Genomic DNA, 22,031 nt, shown 5'->3' on the forward strand with positions numbered 1-22,031 from the left:
AACTCGGTTAGGTAAACGACCCAGTTACAAGTCGGATGTATTCTTGATGTACAGATGGCAGTCTGATGATGTAAAGCTCAACCACTCTAGCGATTCGAAACAATTGTACTTCGATTATTATGATGATGGAAATTACGATCAACGGAGTATTTCCAAGTGACTGTGTATCGTTCGGTATGTTCACCAATCGCTAAATGTCGGTTAATTAAACGATACAAATGACAGCTTGATGATGGCAAAGCTCAACCACGCAAATGTGTTCATTGCAAAGTATTTGACACAAACAAAATATCGAATGGAGACCATCACATTGGTTTCATTTCGAGTGAGTGAAAATTGTTTTCTGTTGGCCAGGTAGGACACATTTGACAAACATCGTGCACATTGTATCTTCGTGATGGTAACGACTTTCAGCGGCTTGGTTTCATGTCGGGAATTATTATTTGGGGGTTCAAAAACAATCAATACTACAAATGAACAACAATGCAAAACACGTTTAGCAAATAACAGTGTGGCAAGTACTTTTTCGATATTACGATTGTTGTGTACCAGACACTTCTAGTTGAATTGAATGCATCTAACAAACATATCACAATTTACTTTTGTAATGATCAAAGTATGTGAAATGGTGCGAACGGATTAGGTATTATTCAAGCGGCGGTATGTCAATTCACCTAGTGTGATATCTTGACACCGGGTAATGCGCGAAAGTGTTTCAATTCTCACCGCGGATTATGATGATAAAGTATTGTACCGGTTGTTAATCAGCAAACGAAATTGTCGTTTCATCTTTAGTCTTGGGTACTGGAAATATTTTCTGATATCCGCAATACGCAGAGTGATTTTTACCAAGGTGGAGTAATTTTCCTATCAAGAACATTTCAGACATACATAGTTTTACAGCTTAATATGTTAATAACATTGGTACTGAAAAGTTTGTTGCTGTCATAACATTTACCACAACGCCGGGTCTAATTAACGCAAATAATTTAATAATAAAGTAATGATCAACTATTACAAATCTCATATGTCAAATCAATGTGTCAATCTTATGTTCACAGCATGATAACTTTGAATATAACACCATTGTTCGATTGTAAGAAATGAATTCTCAACTACGTTGGTCGGACTTTCAAATCTCGTATACTCAAACATATTATGTTAATCTCAAGTCGCCGACACTGAGAAGTAATTACTTTTGTCTTACAAAATATACCGAGTAGTAATTAGTTTGTCTTGCAGAATATACCGCGTAGTAATTCCTCTATCTTACAGAATAGTAACGACTTTTCAAGCTGAATAAAAAAAGATGTGTAGGGATATGAATACAACCAAGCTTGTTATGGATTTTAGGTTTTAGTGATTGTATGGATTCGTGTATGTTTGGCTGTTTTTCATACTGATACTGTTTGAGTTGGTTGGGTAAGTTACAAACGGATTTACTTGACAATGTTTTCTTGGTTGACTCTTTGAGTATGGTAAGATGGTGAGATGTCGAGACGTAATACTATTTCCGTACACTCAATTACAACAAAACATAACCCGCATTCAAATAAGCCGTAAGCTACAAGTGGATTTAAAACTTGATGCTGTTTTGTGGTTGACTCAAGTCAGTAGTCATGTTTGTGTTGATTTCGGGAATGCTCATGACGAGTTGGTCGGGTAAATTAGGTAATGTGGTTGTAACTATAACCGTAAAGAGATGCTGACATCCCAATATCTTTTACGCTGTCGTATATGGATTCAATTGTGATAATTTAATTCACGCTGTCGTATATGGATTCAATTGTGATAATTTAATTCTCAGTTATTGTTCTGACACTCAAATCTCGTATACTCAAAATATAATATGCCCAAGTCAAATCGTATATGCACCGATTAGTAAATAGTCTGTCTTACAGAGTAGTATAACGACCTGTATACAGTTGGATAAAAATTATCGGTCCTATGAATACAACCAGATGAATTAATTCAAGTTTGCGAGTTGTACTGATATAGCCAAGTAAGTGAAAACTAGATTTTAAACACTTGTTAATGTTGTGAATAATTCTTTTGAGTATGGTAAGATGTTAAAATGTCTCTTTGACAAACGGAAAGCTGGATCGGGAATAGAGTTGTAATGTTACATTACTTGTTTCGAATCAATGTGTGTATAATATCGAAACGGGACTGTGGGGAAGTTGCTAGTCATGTTTGTCAATCCTATTTCAATGCACACTACGCCAAAGTCAAAATAATCGGTTTCGGATTAGGATTTTACAATTATTTCACACCTTTTTGAATAAGCGTCAACTTCACAGAGGATTAGGGTTGGGTCAGAAATAAGTGAAAATTTGTCGGTATTCGAATCACCGGTTACGCCGGTTCTATGGTAAACTAATTACTAAAGTAACACCATGCGACTGATTACTAGATTTAGCAAACTATTTCGCACTGACTTGATTAGTGTAATAATCCATACGATAGTCCAGTATACTGTAGCACGAAACAGCTGCACAGGAAAAAATTCAGCGCGCAGGTCATTCGAAATATAGGGTGCGCGCGTAATCCTCGCAACAAGCCGTGTTCGCAAAACGGATGTAGTTAGTGGGTCGCACATATCAAAACGCAAGCGCAAACATCTGTTTTTCAAAATCACACAATGTACTGCGGTTTAGTGAATTTCCCGTCGGAAATAAGTGACAATTTGTTGCTATTCAAGTTACCCACACTGATGGTTCTGATAGTCGGTATTTATTAAATCTTACCAGTGAAATCTAGTTCTGTGACAAACTGATTACTAAAATTTCACCGCGTGAGCGATCGGTATGGCTATGACACCAAGTCGTGAAAGATGGGTATGTCCGAGACATTATCTTGTCAGTGATCGCGGGGTTTTGCAAACTATTTCACACCTTTTTGAATAAGCGTTAACTTCACAAAGGATTACGGCTAGCATAGAAATAAGTGACAATTTGTTGGTATTCAAGTCTCGCCGGTAGTGTATCTGTTATTCGACACTTATTACACTTATCACGAAATTAGAGTGAGAACATAAAGCATCAAGTTGTTGTTTTCGAATTTTGATGTCGAGGTGATAAATTTGCGCATTCAATTATAATTCAACTTCGGTTGTGTATTGAGTGATAGATCGATATGACGGAAGTGGTATCTTGTGAGCGATCGTAGGATTTTACAAATATTTCACATCTTTTTGAAGTGTTAGTTTGCGAACGCGACTATTGTTGATATTCGAATCGCCGTCTGTCGCACGCACTGCGTAAATCCTCTTGCAAGCCACGTTTCCGTTTGTGCGGTTATTGTTGGTGACTATTCAACACCACGCGAGAGATGGTTGAAAGTGCGCATCACGACCGCACCCATAAGAACACATGGCGAGTCACCACAGATCCCGTAAGAATACATGACAGACACATTTATCGTCGTTAGCATGTCGCCGCACGTATACCAAAAAACATTAGCATGTCACCACGAGTTTTCACGTTAGCATGGGACCGCCGCCTATACCCGAAAACGTTAGCATGTCACCACGAGTTTCGCGTTATCATGCGACCGCATCCATAAGACGAAAACGTTAGCATGCCACCCCGCCATAAGACGAAAACGTTAGCATGCCACCCCCGCCATAAGACGAAAACGTTAGCATGCCACCCCCGCCATAAGACGAAAACGTTAGCATGCCACCCCCGGTTTCTCGTTAGCATGCGACCCCGCCCATAAGAACCCCTGCCACCGGTTGACCGATCTATATAACTACTCCCATCTCGTTATCATTCTACCTAAATAGCCAATGTTGCGATCTACATATTTGAATTCTTGTGGTTGCTAGAGACAATATTTTCACATCTTTGAATGTCGTTAGTTGCATAAGACTTGTTCTTGGTAAATTACCCATATAAAGTTATTGTATGATGTCATTCTGTAGTTAATTACCCCATATGGATTGTTCTTGTTAGTACAACTGCAACACAGTACCATATGCCTATGAGTATTACCTACTAGTTCTGCACACAGCAAAGGTTTTCGCACAAATGATCCATATTTCTCAATTTCTTCTTTCTCGGCTGTTACGTATATGCTCTCCTGCGGAAAGATTAATTCGCGACTCTCGAATGAAACGCGGCAGAAGCGTTCCTCACGCGCACTGTGCTATTGCAGGAGCGGAGCAAAGAATGAAACGTATTCGCGAGCGGTGCCGCGTCTGAATATTGTACGTGTGCCCTCCGCTTTAAGCCTGGAATAGACGATCCGTAAACGCGTCCGTCTCTTTCTCTCCTTTTTTCTCTTCTCAAACGGATGCGTGCGAGAAAGAAGCGGGAAGACGAAAAAATGAGGAGCAGAAGTGTGAGAACTCGCACGCGTTCGCTTTCACGCGTATTTTCCATCCGCTCAGCTGCGTTGGCAGGTCTGTAGTGATCGGACATCGCAATTACTGAAGTTGCAGTGATTAGCCAAGCGATTTTATGCTATTTTCAGTTGTAAGACAAAATGAATAATATAGAAGACGAGAATCTAATGGCCACTATGTATAGAGCTGTACAGTGTACAATCACACCAATCCAGACTACTATAACATGGTAGCCCGGGACACAATTTGGCGTGATATTGTTCTGTGATATGGACTTGAAAGTATGTTAAGTATGCGGAGTCTTTGCATGCTCGGCATTGTACACATCAACAATCAGAATCCAGCGGGTGAAGACGTAAAAGCAGCCAGAACACCTAAAATATTAGCATTTTTCTTCCTAAGGCTTGATATTTTACCCACTTTTTTGAAACAGGGCATACTTCTAAACCAATGAACCCTCAAGCTCAAACACAAAAGCGACAATATTGTCAGGCTCAATAAACATTTGTGAATATTCCCAACAATCCCAACTGTGCAGGTGATGATCATCGATACAAGAAAGTCACGACTGAGCGCTTGTTGTTTACTACCCTTGCGATGACGCAATCTCACTATCTCACCAATCCCACTAAAAGTATGCGCTCCGTATACGGATCGTCTATTCCAGGCTTTAGAATTAACAATACGAGGTCACGTGACGTCATATTTTCGTTTGTCTGTTTGTGGTATTCATGGTGTTTGTCGACTACATTGGTCTGGTAATTTATCGATTTATCACGATTCAGCAGGCATTGTAACTAATTTTAATAAAAATATCTACGATGACAAACATTCGTGCATTAGGAGTACTCTAAATAATCTATTTTAGTTCAATTCTATTCCGCTAGGGCTGGACGTTACGTTACGTTCATCACGTACATACATTGTATATATTTGATTTGTAAAAGCGGGCGAATTTCAGCGTTGTTGTTGTTTATTTGCCAAAAAATTTGGCGCTTATCGCCTGACGGCCTTTTGCACCACGTTTATTGAGCATAGTAAAAAAATAAGAGAGGTAACACGAAATAATGATCAATAGCACAATAAAGTAGAATTAATCAGGTGAAATATGACGATTACAGAATAACACAAATTGATGCACGTACGAACATAACAGAATAGAATTACAAAAATAAATTACACACTACAGTTAAAAATAGCGGTTGCACGATAACACAAATTCAACAATATTCATATACCAGAATCAGTGAGCAAATCATCAATACAGAAATTCACTTTAATTGAACACATTTGTCAATAAGAAATGAACGATGAAAGTTATATTTAAGGCACCTAATTAAGAAATGATCCACAGTTTCGGGGTAGCAGCAGTAACAACACGCAGGAGAGTTTACCATTCCAAGTTTAAACAAATGGTCATTTAATCGAGAATGAACTGATTGCAATCGAAGGATTACACTATCATAAAGGCGATTGCCATAACCAGAATTTCAACGTAGATGTGTGTGAGCGTGTTGGTGCTCTATTCTTCATGCGATGACTAGTTCTCGCAACAGTGACTTTATAAAGTAACCCCTTCACGAATTCACTTGATCCGCATGGTTTTATGAGTGAAATCACGTATCCAGGGATATGGGTTGGTTTGTAATGCACTTATTTTAAGCAATTGTGTACAAACCATTCACTTTGTACTTGACACACCCAAGTCCTGATCTTTAATTGCTTAAATTCTACTACCAAGTCCATATTGTGCATGCAGCGTTGTATAGCAGTGGTGGGCAACTTATCCGGTCGGTGGAGAAATGAAGTTCCTCGCGGGTCGGATTACAGAATAAATACATTATTCGGGTATTAATCCACATATACAAGGAATAAATCGTATTTAATGTAAACTTTCGGTTTAAAGCATAGGGACCAACAACGGCATTTAATGAATTTATGAACCTAATTTACTTCAATAGCTGTTGAAGTAAAACAGACATGTGGTCGATCAAAGTTGTCCACAAGTTCATTGAAATCTGGCTGCCTTTCAAATGTAGAAACCCTTGATTAAGACAGCACGTGAACATCAGTTAGATTGAAACGCAGCCTTGTTTTGTTCATGTTCATGGTCGTAAATTTTGGCTCGCAAATGTATGAATTGTAGACGTGAACAGAACAAGTATAGTTTCATGACCATCTATCACAGGTTGGCAAACTTGGATTCATACTGTGACGCATAGAAATTGTTAATACTTTCAGATTAGAATTTCACTTTCACGGTAGGAACTATCTGCGGGCCACTCAAAATCCCTTCGCGTGCCGTATGTGACCCACCTCTGTTGAATAGAATCGTCAAGTCTTCATTCGAACCTATTTAGAATCGGTACATTTCCGTCCCATAGGATGGACGGTAATCCAGGAGTGACGAAATGAAAGATTACGTACAATTGTCGCTTCTGGCACATTATTTTTATACATATCAAATGACAAACTCACCAACACGTAGCTGTAAGCAATTCATCTTCGTTAATGTCACACAGAAACCACATACTAATGAACAGACTCCTGTTCACAATTACCTAATTCGAATGATACGAGTTGGGTGCACTGGCCCAAGATCTGAATTAAATCAGGATGTGTGTAATGAATTGTAAACATGTGTCTCGTATCGAAACAAAGATATTTTCTTGCCTGTTCACGATCTGTGTTACATTTCTTCTAGCACTACACGTAGCGATTTGTAAGCATAACCGTATGATTGGTTTACGTATATTTGAATCGTTGATTGTCGAATACGTTCATTTGACGTGCTTCCAAATTTTCTATGTATACACTATACATGTTACGTATATAGCTTTCAATACAATATCCATTGTAGAATAATATTTATTAACTCGAAGACTTTTCGGGTGCCTCTTTTCAAGAGTTATCGGCACACTAAAGGGATTTAAACAGATTTAAAAGCAAAACCAAAAAGGCAAAGTATGACGCAACAATCAAAATCACAAACCATGAAATTCGCATTGTACCAATGGCAACAATAACAAACTATGAAGTATACGGACATACGGTACTATAGTAGCAACACAATTTGTAAATAAACAATTACACGCACGGAACAACACGCACTAATGAGAAATTTGTAGGTTATAGAAGTTATACAAGTTATACAAGTGCCACTGTGATAGTAGGTATGTAGGACGTACACCTCAAAGATTGTTTGAGCGTATTAAGCAGCATATCCCAAAATTGATTCGGTTGAAAACTTGCGCAAATGATCGCACGGAGCTCGCACGTCAGTGCAAATTGGCTGCAAAAACAGACTGCTATGATGATTACCAAGCATATGCTTCGTCAATTGGTCAGCATCTGAGTGAAAACCTTGCCTGTGCACAGCACTATGATGACAATATGTTCACTGTCATTGCGCGTGGTAGGTCTGTGTTTCATTTAAAAGTGTTGGAGTCTACTATTATTCAGTTGAGCAAATCTATTTTATGTAGACAAAAAGATTTCCTCTATAACCTACAAATTTCTCATTAGTGCGTGTTGTTCCGTGCGTGTAATTGTTTATTTACAAATTGTGTTGCTCCTATAGTACCGTATGTCCGTATACTTCATAGTTTGTTATTGTTGCCATTGGCACAATGCGAATTTCATGGTTTGTGATTTTGATTGTTGCGTCATACTTTGCCTTTTTGGTTTTGCTTTTAAATCTGTTTAAATCCCTTTAGTGTGCCGATAATTCTTGAAAAGAGGCACCCGAAAAGTCTTCGAGTTAATAAATATTATTCTACAATGGATATTGTATTGAAAGCTATATTCAAGTTCTGTACCACGAACCATCTATTTTTGTTACGTATATGTGGCAGTATTGATATTACTCGAGTCACGTTTTCTGAATGAATTGGCCTCACTTGGATCTGGCTCGACGAATGAAAAATATGAAATGACTCCTGACTAGAAGACAAGATTTAGAGTCATTAAACCAAATCAAATAAACAAATATGCTGCTTCGTAAAAGCACATGACCAATACTAATAATTATTTTACTCGATTTCATTTCTGCTCGATTTTACAATCTGGTTTCTATATCCATCAGCACAGACAAAACAGCCTCGACATTCTCTTTAATGCAGTCATAATGACTTTGAATGACACTATTGCAGACCTGGGCAAAGCGCGGCCCGCGAAGCTTTTCTATGCGGCCCGCGAAAGGTTGCTTGGAATTCAAAACATATAACTTTCTTTTCGAATGACTACAACCATAGGCTGTATCAGGTGAACAGGAAATTCGTCTACTTTGAAGTCTGTTCAACAGTATACCACGATTACGCTGCCTACGTACCTGGCGTGCGTAATCCATATTCAAAACAAAGGCAATGTGGCAAAGTGTAAGTAGCAATAAAAGTCACAAGAAATCACTCTTTCTATAAATATATTTTCAAACCTTGTTGTTGTTGTTGTTGATTATTATTATGGGATTAGCGATTATAACGCAAGTGGTTTTGTTCGCCATATCCAAGAAAGCATTCAACATCTAGGGGTGGATAAAACATTAGAAAATTTACACTGAAATGTATGGCTTCGTAGCTAGAGCAAATTCCACAACGTATGGAAAAATAAGCGCGTCAGTCATCAAGTTCGTTTCGGTGGAAGCGATATTCTTTCTCCGACACGTGTCCTCGAAAACTCTTCGCTGGTGTCTGTGATTTCAACATGTCAATAAATAATGGGTGACACTCTCTTCTTGACGGCATATTGAGCAATTGGTGGAATCTGTTATTCCTATTTCAAACTTATTTGTTTCCATTGTCACATTACGCATTATACGGTATGTAAACAAGCCATTTGGGGTACAGGACTTCTGAATAACGCGAAACAATAACTTCGTATTGTTAATTTATTCGCTATAAGCTTTTCGAATGTCAATCAAATTGTTACGTCATAGGTTTCCAAATCCCTAATTCGTAAACGAAGTCAATTAGTGCTCGCGATTACAATACGACTCATTATATCTATCACCCATAAAGGATGAACGGGCATGTCAAAAAGCCGAAAACTGAAATTCGAAGAAGGTTCAGAGAAGTGGTTCCCAGATTTTTTCGACTCATCGCCCCCTTATCAAGCTCAACACAAATTTTCGCCCTCTTTAATTGCGGTCCGATAAACGAAGCATATCAGCCGGTAATTATTCACCAATCTCTGATCGCTGGTGAATTGACTAACAAAAAAGGTCCTTTTCCGAGTAGGTGCTCGGAAAACAGATTTCCGGGTCTATTTTCCATCGAGTTGACCTTTTTTTCGTCAATTTTAGAATCGGATGGAAAATTAGCCGTCTTCACTTGCATTTTCTGGCCGTGGTAATTAAATATATCTCCCTGCACGTTCTAACATTTTCGCCCCCAGTCGCCCCCTTGTTTCTCAAAATAGCCCACTGGTTTAGAGCACCAACTATTCGTGTACTGGAGTCAGGGGTAAACCAGTCCTTTTAGTTTATGCCGAGCTTGTCGCGCAGAATAGGGATTTTAATTGAAGTCAGTCTTACGAAGAAAAAAAACAGAGCAGTCTCTCAGCTCAGTGCAGTCGTTCTCGAACTGGGAGGTGTAAAGGCAAAGAAGTTCGAGAACCACTTTTTCAGAGTCCTAATGGAAGAACGTGGATAGGGGTTTAAAGATAATTGAAAATGTATCAGGTTTAGCATTGTTTCGAATCATGACGACAAATAGATATTTTTTTTTCATTAACCGTCACTTTCTCATTACCGAACATCCGCACATTCACTGAGCAGCATTTATGAACTATGTTATTTAGAAATAAAATCAAAATACGCTGGCGAAAAAAGCTAGAATTTTTCACTCGGCCCGCCAACGTATTTTCTACTTCTCATTTGGCCCGCGGAGGAAAATAATTGCCCACCCCTGCACTATTGTATCACTGCAATCATGCGTAAATATAACACTGGTAAACACAATTGTTGTTGACTTTGATGAGACAATTGATTTCGTCCAACTTTTGGGCACTGAATACAAAACTGACTTCCATTTTTCTCTATCCAGTCAAGTTTTTTGGTTAGGTACCTACCCCATTGTCTCATATCCCACATTAAAGTACTATTTTTAATATTTCGTGTTGTATTGTATGAAACGTTTCAAACACCATAAGCAGTCGAAAGTAAACCAATAGACTACAAATTAACATTATCACTAATTTATTTAGTTGATTTAAACTGATATTGCTTCTGCAGGACAAATAAACTGCTAGTTTCAGGGTTTAAAGTTACGCTAATAAGTCATATTTCTGTGGGTTGTCTCGTTTGATACTCGAGCAATAGCCAGCTAACATATGTAGGCTCAAATCTACTCTGGTATCTTACCCCCATCATCTTCTGATATTTGGGGATGCTTTCTCCTTGCCAATTGCTGACTATGCCAAAGTTTTCCGGGAAATTATTTAGAAATTTTTGCTTTTTTGAATGTCTGCTGTCCGACATAAACATATTGCAGTGGCACATGTGTATCAGGGTTACATGAGCATTGTTATTGTCTGACCAGTAAGAAATCATAACATTTGAAAGCTGACACATATGATCCAATCCCAATCGTGCTTGTGATATTGCAACAATTCAAAGTTTCTGTGTCATCCTCAATATTTCTGTTTTATTCACGAATACTTACTGAGCGTACAATTGTTACTGCACGGACGTTGCCATTTTGGAGAATGTCACACTTAAGGATCCTTTTTGAGATACCACTAGACATTTTCCATTCACTTGAATTGTAAATCTAGATTCATATCTCCTCCAGCAACCCATAGTAACAGTATCATGCCAATATTGCCAGTATCACGGCAATACACAAATCTACCGAAAGTAGCCCTACGATGGAAACGCCGTTTCTCATGATCGAAAGGGAGATATTTTCGCTCTCTTGCCAAGTAATCTTTTCGCAATTCGCAAGGATGCTAAAAGTTCCGAATATTTCTCTTTCAAGTCTCAAAGCCTATGTCAGATCATTCAACCTGTGTTAATGGACTACTCTACGTTCTGAATCATCTTCGATTTTAAAATATTCATCAGTAGGCCTACCATCCCATAGATCTTCATCTTCATCCTAATTATCGAGTTTATATGAGTTTCAAGTTACACTGGATAAGCTGAATGAGGCATTGGACCAATAGCTGATAGTAAATTTAATGTTTATTTTTTTTGCCATAACCTGCAGTTTGCATCAAATATGTGTCTGAAATATCCTCGGATAATTGCATCTTCTAAGCAAAAATGGGCGCAAACATCGGACTAGCTCGATACAAGTACCTTTTCCCTACATAATTCAATCGGGCCCATGACTATATAACTTATTATATGGTAAAAGTGTGGATTTCTATATGGTATGGAAAAGTAATATGGCTAAATTGGTGCTAATTTGCATATTTTGGACATATGTCGTAGATCAAAAACGTGACGTGACAGAAGAAAACCAGCGGCATTTTCGGAATCAGCATACCATAATTAGCCTGAATCAAGTGTAAAATCAAAGTCAACAAAATTTTCGTTCAAAATTGTTGCCCATTGTAATCAGTTAGCTGAATTAAAACTAAGCTCTCTTGAAAATTACGAAGAGACATGTTCAAACATTACTTTGCATGTATTATGTACTTTGTACTTTGCATTAATTGCATGTAAGTAGTTGGTAACAAGATGGAGCAATTGAAATATTTCAATACTTTTTTCATATATAAACAGACGCTCTGTGGTGCAAAACGAACATTGAACTCGTTTTATTGTGAAAACCGGACAATAATATGGAAACACCGAGCGTGGTAGCGTCAACATTGTAATTGGATCAAATCCCTGCAACCTCGCTATGACGAACGTATCATAGAAAGTTTCATATTTTAACCCCTATAATAATAATATCTGCGGCTTTTATCGAGTACGACCAAATATATTATGAGGATAATTGCAGTTGCGGCGATTCCGATCACAAAGCCCGCGATGTTCAATACCTTGGCTGCGTACGCTTTGGAACGCGCTTTATGTGGATCGCGGGTCCGCATAATGTTGGCCTGAAATGTATCGACGTAAAAATAATATCACGAACATGATATAAAATAGAATATGCATGGACGTCCAACGGGAGCGGGCTATATATGCCGTCACGGGATCTTAAAATCACATCACACCAGCACACCAGAACAATGGTTGTCATCCGATGGACAATTACGTACCAGCTTTTGCAATCGCATTATACCCAGTTGTAGAAGGAGTCAATTTAGTCGAATGTGCTTTTGGAACAGCACATGCAAATTTACGAGGACGACAGATTACGCACGGGCAATATCATTTTCCCGATACTTATTGTGCATTACGGCGCTTGGAATTTCACTACAATTGGAAAGAAGTAGTGATCTGACAGCGTAGGGGGCGATATGTGAATTACAGATCAGCATCGGGCTGACTAACGCGAACAACCGACAACTTTTATTTGGAAGCATTCCTGTTTCTCCCCACTAAAATTCAGAACGGATATCTGGTGTTTTTTGAGGTCAATGTATGCATCATAAAATAAAAAAAAACATTAGGTATCTGACCCACAATAAGAGTCAGTGATTCATTCAGGCGGTGCAAGGTAGGCAGGGCCTGACTTGTCGTCGGATATGTGGAAGAAAAATTTGAAACCCTTCAATCATTATTGATATTCATGAATGACTAATTTTGATCATTCTTATACCCAATAGTAAGTAATTTACCTGCTTATTTCTTTATTATTCATTGTTTATCAAACTGTCTTCAGACGGCGTTGCTCAAAACCACTAACGAGCTTTACATTAGAACTGCTGGCAATATTGTCTGCCTTTGAGGTGAATAGTGGATCGCGGGCAGATATCTAAATACGTTATTCTTACAGACAGGCCGCCTGATTAGCCTCTTGCATATAAGCAACAGGCCGCATTCGTGTCAACCCGAAATCCTGCGTGAACCATCAAGCGACCAGCCTCGCTGCAAGTATTCATTTACGTATGGATACCAGGGCATGTTGGAATCCTGGGAAATGAAATTGCAAACGCATACGCATAAGAGGCGGCAAGCGATGAATCGCTAGCTACAGAATTCGATATCGACACACCAGCAAAAGACGCTAGAGTTTTAATACTCGAGCATTGCCGGTAACTTTGGAACAATGATTACACCCGTGACCAGAAAGGAGCCCGCTATAAACAGCTTTAAAAAACAACTTTGAACCGCCTTCCCGACATGAGCAACCATCATTATGATCGAACATAATTTCGTCTTCGATCAGGTCATTTCCGTTTTAACTCGCACTTATTGAAGAGTGGGTGTGTCGACTTCCCCTTGTGTTCCTCATGCTTCGTCCCGGACACTGTTTCGCATATACTAATGAGATGTCGCAAATTTGAATTTCATCGTCGCTTTTTGATTGATCATTATGCCAATGAAAACATTGCTTTCTCTTTACAAAATCTATTAACCATCCATTGCCTAACTATACCAGTTACAGAATTTATTCTCTCCTGCGAATTATTCCTCTGGATCAGTGGTTCTCAACCTTTTTGTCCTAGCGGACCCCTTTTGGACGGTTACAGATCCCCGCGAACCCCCTCACCCTTTAGTTCAAATTTAGCTCAATTTTCCTGCAATCGTCATTTGTCTTGGGTACATAGTAACTGCAGGCTAGCGATGAACACTAAGAAAATTACATTTCTTGAAAATAACATCATAGTATTTGTGTAGAAATTGGGTAGACTTTTTATATTTCAAAATGAATCCCTACTCCTAGGCTACACCATCAGTTGCGGAGCCAATTTTTCTTCAGGGCCCCCATACCGCTTCCTGAGCCCAGCGATCCTCCCCCAATTTCGCCCCCTGAGCATTTCCGCCTAGTCCAAAATCCAAATTGCCCCTTGTGGGAGCTGGAGGCAAGGTTCAGAACCACTGCTATAAACGAACAGCAACCACGCGGAGCAATGTCCTTGCAGCAAGGTGTATCTTATGACAGTATTACCTGACTAGCCAAGATGACGGCAGGAATTCCCAACCAGAAGCAGCAGCAAAGCATGTTGATCATTGAGCATAGCAGCTTATCCGGCACATTGGGGGCATCCTGCGAGCAAAAGAACATTCCTAATATTAATATAACATGCCCCGGTATAAAAAAAATGAGTTTTCTTTCTTATTTTACTAGCTCTCTGATGAATATGTTGGATGGCCTAACTCTAACAAATGTTGTAGCCACATTATCAAGCAGTATGAGCAAAATTGTGGTTGTTGTCGTGGTATCCACCCAGCAAACACATAATTGCCTAGGGCTATCCAAGCAGTGTCCGAGTGTCCCAGTGTCCGGTTATACAGACGTGGGGTAATACTTGGCTATCCACGTTCGAAAATGTCCGGTTCGGATATCCTAGGACATACATACAGAAAATCATTTCGGATAGTCCACTAAAAGTCCCAATTCAATTTTCAATGGATATCATAATCTGACAGTGTGCGGATATTTCCATGTTGTATCAGCTAAAAAGTCAACCACTCAAGTTTTTGCTGATAAGGGCACATATTTCATCCTTTCAAAATATTTCAAGAGTACAGTTCGAACGAAAATCGCACGTTTACACACCGATATTCGGGATAGTCCACTGAAAGTGCGAATCAGAATTCCAATGGATATCATATTCGGACAGTGTGTGGATAGCTCCATTTTGTTTCAGATATAAAGTCAACCTCTCATTAACTCCCGACGCTGATATGCACAAATTGCACACATTTCAAAATATTTCAATAGAATTTGAAGGAAAATCGTCACTGGACGTGATTCTTCATAGCGACGTCACGTAACCGGATTATGCATGCTGGCATTGAACGGTCAATATTCACTGTCGGGCCCACATTTCAAGCTTTTAAACTTTGCCATTTCTGTGCCAATTTAGCTGTCGTGTTACTGTTTGTTCCTGCGGTGTACATTCGCAATTCCGAAAGATGTTACGAACTTTTCGCGTGCGTCATGCCGTGAGATGTTTAGCGTTTTTCACTTGGATGCGTTCAATGGGTCGGCAGAAATGGCGACTGCGCACAGTGAATCTGACTTGATCGCCATATAATTTACAGGGATTATATGCTGGTATATTGAATAGATAATGATATACTCTATTATCGACTTCGACAATGGTACATTCTCTTTCGTACTTTTATTTCGAGCATGTAATAAACTGTACAATTTTACAATTACAATTTTTGAACCTCATAATGTTTTACCGATGTTATTAGCTAAGTGATGTTAGCCCGCTGAATACCACTCAACGATTGACGAGCTTTCCTCGTGCGTCGCGCCATGCGTGAAGTGAATGAGATAATTAGCCTTTTTCATCGATATGCGCAGTGGCGCATTGCGCAGCGAGCCCAGTTCACGTGATTCAAATTTTCGCCTGGGAAGTTTGAACCGTGATTCTGTGAAGTGAATTGTTGTCAGCGGCGAGAAACATTTTCGACATTTCCTGTGTGCCACTTAGCTCGGTGATTACTTAACCATAACCATTGGTTGTAGCAGTATAGTCAGTGAATGATAATGATACGGTTATAGTCAGAAGTGGCGTATGTGCACAACGAAAATGCGCTTGGTTATTGAATCCCTATAGTATTAAAGAGCTATGACGGATGTTCGGTAGGTAGGTGTAGGTAGGTTTTGAGTTGATACTGTTATAGTACGTCCTTTTATTGTAACCAAACCTGATTTCTTGATGAACATAAGGTAAGAGTTACTGTTTTGTGATTTATGACTGGAAATGGATTGGAAGGTAACATTTGACTGACCGCAAGCTATCAGAATTTTTGAATTAGACCCGTAACCCAAATTGTGTGATAGACATCGTGATTGCTGGTATTTCAATCATAATATTAATGCTTGGCTTCCAAATTGTATTATTGAAGTACCGATATTCAATTCTACACAGCCCTATATATATATGGTTTGAGTACTATATCGCAATACTAACTTGGATAGCTCGGCATCGGAAGCGGGGAAAAGACGACGGATACGAAGATCTACCAAATATGATTCCGATTCAAGGTCTGATTCGGGTGGTCACGAGAAGATTCGAAGAAAACGAACATGTTCCACTGATACCAGTGATACTGATCTTGCTGAAGCTCAGACGAAACAATTCGAAAAGAAATCTCAGCATCTTGAAGAAAAGTGAAGGAAGAAATCTGCCAGTAATGTCATGATTTTACGGACAGTGCATCACCAATTTACCAAATGCAGGTTAGAGCTTAATTCCTCCATGTGGTATCAAAACAGCAAGAAATCTGCAGTTATGACCGTTTCATTTGTAAAAAAAATATTGAACTGAGCTGAGCTGGGTACCGTATGTAAGTTATGAATTATTTGAAATTTTTTATGCTCAGCTCATGCAATGATGACTGTAGAAACGTCCAATTTGATAACTCAACGTTAATGTTAGAGCTGGCGACCAGAACGAACAATTTAATTACACGGATCTCAATCGAAAGCTGCTTTCGCACTGACTCCGAAAAGAGAAATTAAAATCTGGTCCGGGCACTGGAACGCCCCGGAAATCGCCCTCGACGGGCCAAAGTCGGTATTGTTTCTATCAATGGTAACGTCGGTAGACAATGACCGTTCAATGTCTCGTACTGATTGTGACATCATTGGGCGCCTTGGCGAAGTCGCTTGCCGTGTTCCCCGTGATTCTCAGAGTATGACGCGTCGTATCAATCGCTGTAGCGCGAATAAGTCGTAATGTGAATAGTTTGTGTATTTTATGCGTCGTCGCGCATTCAAAAATTTGGATAAATATAAATTATAGCACAAAAGCCTAAACATATATCGTAGAATTTACTATCGTATTTCGTGGTACGCAACAGGCCGATCTATACAAAACAGTTTGTTCCATTCGGCACAGCGGTTCATGAATTTCATTGCAATATACATTCATTGGACCCAGTAAATGTCCAGTATATTTACATTTACCATGGATTGGTAAAGTTTCTGGTAGATTTGAGAAGCACATCATGTCGTCTGTTAGTCAATGTTTCATGTGGGTACAACCTAGGATTGTTTTCACCACAAAATCTCTCTTTCCTGCAACACAGAAGGATGTACTACCTGCCACAAAACATAGTAGTATTATTTACAATTATACGTGCCACTGCGACAGTCGGTATGTGGGTCGTACTTCACTTCGTTTGCAACAAAGAATCAACCAACATGTGCCCAAGCAGATTAGAAAACCTGACGTCAATGCTATTTCAAACAGTCAATCGCAGACAAGTAACCCTTTCTTGCGCGACTATGACCAGACCATGGCATGTAACTCTGCAATAGGTCAGCACCTTCTTACGCATCCAGAGTGTGCAAAATCGTATAAAGATAACAGATTTTCAATTCTTGCTCGTGGACGTAGTCTGTTCCATTTAAAGGTTCTCGAGTCGACTATAATAAAACTCGAGCAACCGATTCTTTGTCGGCAAAAGGACCGACTCTATTCTCTCCGTGTATTTCATTAGTGTTGCGTCTCTGGCTATATATTGTAGCCGATTTGTATTGCAGTAATTGCATTTTTGCTTAACGCTCTCGTTCTGTGAGTTCTCTCGTTGTTGTTGTTATACCATTCTTACGTCACACTACCTATTTCATCTTTGTATTTCGAATTGCAATCTCCGTATTATACTGACAGCCACTACCGACGAGGGTCAGTTGAAAAGCTTATAGTGAATAAATTGCGAATATGAATGTGTTGTTCGTTGCAATATTCAAATTCTGTACCACAAGGAACCTATTTAAATATATATTCAGCACGACTTTGCCAAGGCGCTCAATGATGTCACAATCAGTTCTAGAGATTTGATTTGTCATTGTCTACTGCCGCTACCTTTGTTAGAAACAATGCCGATTTCGGATTTTAAAGGCAATTTTCGGGGGGTTTTAGTGCCCGGACCAGATTTTAATTTATATTTTCTGAATCAGTGCGAAAGTAGCTTTATATTGAGACCTGTTTTATTAAAATTTGCGCTCTGTTCGCCAGCTATAAGATTGCCATTATTTGACTGCGTTTAATCAACCCATGCCCGTTATTGCGTTTTGAGGTGCCACTGACTTATTTATCTGTTCAGATACGTTGTCTCAGCAAGTAGCCCTTCCTAGAGAGAGTCGTCTATGTTCATTCTGCTGGGAATTTCCTACTGGAAATGGTGAGTATATGGTATATTTAATTGATTAGCGCTGAGTTTCCCAATAGAGTGGCAACTGATAAAGTTGGGCAGAACTGGGAAGAAAGCTCTGCGTGCACTGAGTTTATACAAGATATTATATATCGTAGGTTGAACTAGTTGTCGTCTCTATAAATTGTTTACTATAATCTTCCTGTTTAGGTGCTTGTTGCAATATTCCTACGACTGTTCCGGAAAAGGACTACGAGATTGAAGTCAGATCTGTGTTGCGCCATGCACCATCCAAAAACAGAAATCAGCAATACGAGGTAGATGCAATATTGATTGTCTAAATATATTGCACAGGGGGGATAATGGTTATATTGCGTAACCATACTCATAGGCGCCGACTTTTATTTCTACATAGGGTGACCAGATGAAACAAGGGAGGGGTTTGAAATTTCTTCAAATTTACCAAGTTAGCATCATTAATTACGGTTAAGTACATGCATCTTCTGATGTTTCAGTATTAGCGCTAATCAATTACGTTCGTTCGCGTCTGTTCGTGGCCAATTGCGCAGATTCAGGTTTATTCAATTTGACGCTGTCATTCTTAAGCCAGTAAAACATAACAATCAAATAAGTAGAGATAGCAGGCAAATCATATGATGCCTGTAGCAGACGCTATAGTTTAGGCCAGCGATGTTATCACATGCGCCAGTCCTGCTGTAGACTCGATAGTTCAGGCTGGTAACCAGGCGCACGTGATATTTCATGCCAGCGATTATAGCGTGCATGCGGATGCACTAAATGGTTTGAAATTCAATCTGCGATATGGTTGAGCTCGAGTCCGTCCAGCAATGAAGTTTATTGTTTTGGAAAATAGAAGGTTCCCGTTCGAACTAATCGAATAAATTCAGAATTTACGCCACAGAAAACCTCGTGTTGCATCACTATTTGACAACGTAATTCAACGCCGTGCACTGCACAATGCGCAGTATTATCAACGAATCAAACACCGACAAGTGACATCGAGGAAATGCGAGTGTATAAACCAGACAAGAATTAGTAGCCTACAGATGATAGCAAACGAGAAAGCACGCATCCGAGGCCTACGATACGAATATTGTAGGCCTCGCCTGTCCCATCTAATCAGTAATTCCCCAACTTGAATACAGCACAATGGGTCGGAACCTAGTCTGGCAACACGACAAATGCATGTCGAAATCCCGGGTTACAATTTATTGGGGCGTTTCAAGCATTAGTTTGTCGCCGCCTACGAAGCTACGTATTCAATTATTTGCGTGTGTACGACTGTACGTCTTAGGCATTTTGATCATGTTGGAGTGGTGAAATTTTCCACCGTAAATACTATTATTTGAAAAATGATGGAAATTTCGAATTGGATGACCTCAGCATCTGCGGATTGAAATGAGTCAAATTTTTTTGTGCAAGGTATTTTAGGTAACCTAATGATTTGCCAGCTAAGCCAATCAAATTTGAAAGAAGTTTTTTTTGAACACGCCTAGTGTCCACTGTTCTATAATGATCATAAATTTTGATATTCATGATTTGTGCGTTTATGCATGGTATGCTGTACTTTGTCAGTGTTTGAATGAATTTTGCAAGTCGTTCGGAGTTCGTAGCATTTTGAAGGATCGTTTCATGTTCGCTTGTAATGATTTTCTTGCTAATTATTTTAGGACAAGAATGCAGAACAAGTCCATATCCTGTCTCAGTCTTACGCAGACGAGGAAGAGGATGCAGTATAAAGTCATTTCCCTCATACCAACTTTTGACCTCGTTGCAAGTTGAACCTGTATGAAGATTGAAGATATTTCCAGCTAGAGAGATTGTTGATTGCAAGTGTGCATTGCTTGTTGTGGAATTTTTTACAAGTTACAGTTGAATCTGCTGAATATTATTTTCATCCGCTCTAGACACGGTATATACGATCGAAAAGGGGTGAAAGTGAGTCATCCTTGCTGCTCAAGTAAAGGTGGATCTGAAATTGTGACTACTTGAGTACTTTCCAATAGTAGAACGAGTCGCACACTTGCAGGTTACTGCAGTTGGTAGAGGCCGCTTTCAAAATTGCAGGATGTACGCGAAAAATATATAATGGCACTCCAATTATAGTGCGATTTCTAAATTGCATTCACTATTTACTACATTATAGGGGCTATCTAACTGGTTATGTCTGAAAAACCTAAGTAGAAGTAGTAAAAAAACATGCAGTACAAGTAGGCGAAAGAAGTGCTTTGTTTGTTATACTGCACCTTGCTCAATGTGTGACAGATCTGCACATAGAATATGTCGTAATGAGCAATTGACCAGAATAAAACATCCTATTTTTTTTGTATCTCTATTCGTATTACCTCTTCACCTTCAAAACTTGCCATCTTAATTCTTAAATATCAACGTCAGGTATTTCCCTAGTGTGCATGTCTTTTTACTGTCATTGAAGAACTTCAACCTGCCACTTTGAATTTTGGTATTATCATATAGTGAACGTAATTTTGCAACTTGATTTGACAGTTGTTGCTTCGACTCTATGCTGTGCTTTTTTTACTGCACTGCAATTTTGAATGTATCGCTATGTCTTGTTGCATAATGATTTTCAAAACTTTCCAACCTCTGTTTTTCTGATACATTTGTGTATGTGCATGTGTAATGCAGTGTCTTGTTTTATTCTCATAGGCAGAATTCTAGGTAATTGCTTCGACCTATCATAATTTTTCAACACTTGTCCGTGTGTCGTATTCTGTAATCCTTCCAGTGTGCATGCTTCTTTACCTTGATTGATTGACAATTGTTGCTTCGACTCAATGCTGTGCTTTACTTTGCTGCAGTTTTGATTATTACCTATAATGATTTTCAAAACTTGCCAACCTCTGGTATTTCTGATAAGTTGTGTATGTGTGGTATTCTGTAATCCTCCCAGTGTACATACTTCATAGTCATCCTATTTTTAGCCTGATTAATTAATTGATCGACTGCTTGTGATATTTTTGAGTCCACCTGTTGCTTTATTGTATGTCTTGAACTTGAGTGAGTGAGTGATTGATTTTGACGGTGATTTACAGCCGTTGTTAATTTTACTCGTTGCTGCTTAGTTTTTATTGTTGACAATTTGATAATATAAGCTTTTTGCCTGAAAATCAATCTTGTGTAAGTGTATTTGTGCGTCGCCTAACCTGTGGTAAGGAAATATGCAGGTCCAGGAGCTAGCTATAGCTAGCTAGTGTTCAGAGGGTTGACCAGTGGATAGTCTATGGATATCAGTCCCAACCGGACTTTGTCCCTACAGTGGCCAGGAAGTGACATAGAAATGACTTGATGGATGGTCAGTGGTCACCCACTGGATACCACCAGGAGTCGACACGCTCGGTGCAACCGGATAGCGGTAGGATGACTCTGTGTCAAATGACAACTTATCCAACGGATATCCGCTCGCCGTCATGTGTTTGCTGGGGCATGTTGTTTCGACTACAGTGGTCAATAATGGAAATGGTG

The 22,031-nt window shown here is 39.2% G+C and overlaps 4 protein-coding genes and 1 long non-coding RNA gene across 9 annotated transcripts in view; 3 read left to right on the plus strand and 2 right to left on the minus strand.

Annotated features, from left to right (window-relative positions):
* LOC145453950 (uncharacterized) overlaps window positions 1–4,501 on the minus strand; it is a 30,104-nt gene extending 25,603 nt beyond the window's left edge. Inside the window, exon 1 of the transcript XR_013919983.1 lies at window positions 3,996–4,501. The gene's annotated coding sequence lies outside the window, so the exon portion shown is untranslated. The remainder of the gene's footprint in view (window positions 1–3,995) is intronic.
* Window positions 1–22,031, plus strand: part of LOC145453226 (uncharacterized) — a 555,138-nt gene that overhangs the window by 391,641 nt on the left and 141,466 nt on the right. The window lies entirely within an intron of this gene.
* LOC145453237 (uncharacterized) overlaps window positions 1–22,031 on the minus strand; it is a 348,886-nt gene that overhangs the window by 227,735 nt on the left and 99,120 nt on the right. For 3 of the 5 annotated variants that reach the window (XM_080331222.1, XM_080331220.1, XM_080331221.1), the window contains exons 3-4: window positions 14,356–14,454; window positions 11,511–12,397 (exon numbers count right to left, since the gene is read on the minus strand). The exons of the other annotated variants lie outside the window; for them this stretch is intronic. In XM_080331222.1, the coding sequence (XP_080187348.1) occupies window positions 12,227–12,397; window positions 14,356–14,454 (270 nt within the window). In that variant the 3' untranslated portion in view covers window positions 11,511–12,226. Of the gene's footprint in view, window positions 1–11,510; window positions 12,398–14,355; window positions 14,455–22,031 lie in introns of those variants that run through there. 5 annotated transcript variants of the gene reach the window in all.
* The window catches only part of LOC145453228 (uncharacterized), a 378,716-nt gene that overhangs the window by 98,678 nt on the left and 258,007 nt on the right, over window positions 1–22,031 (plus strand). The window lies entirely within an intron of this gene.
* LOC145453266 (uncharacterized) lies at window positions 16,005–21,680 on the plus strand. The gene is made up of 4 exons (XR_013919677.1): window positions 16,005–16,608; window positions 18,480–18,557; window positions 18,738–18,844; window positions 20,219–21,680. It is a non-coding gene; the product is annotated as an uncharacterized LOC145453266 (long non-coding RNA).

Source organism: Botryllus schlosseri, chromosome 13, assembly GCF_051294905.1.
Source record: "Botryllus schlosseri isolate E-star chromosome 13, Bs_hap1, whole genome shotgun sequence".
Classification (NCBI taxonomy): domain Eukaryota; kingdom Metazoa; phylum Chordata; class Ascidiacea; order Stolidobranchia; family Styelidae; genus Botryllus; species Botryllus schlosseri.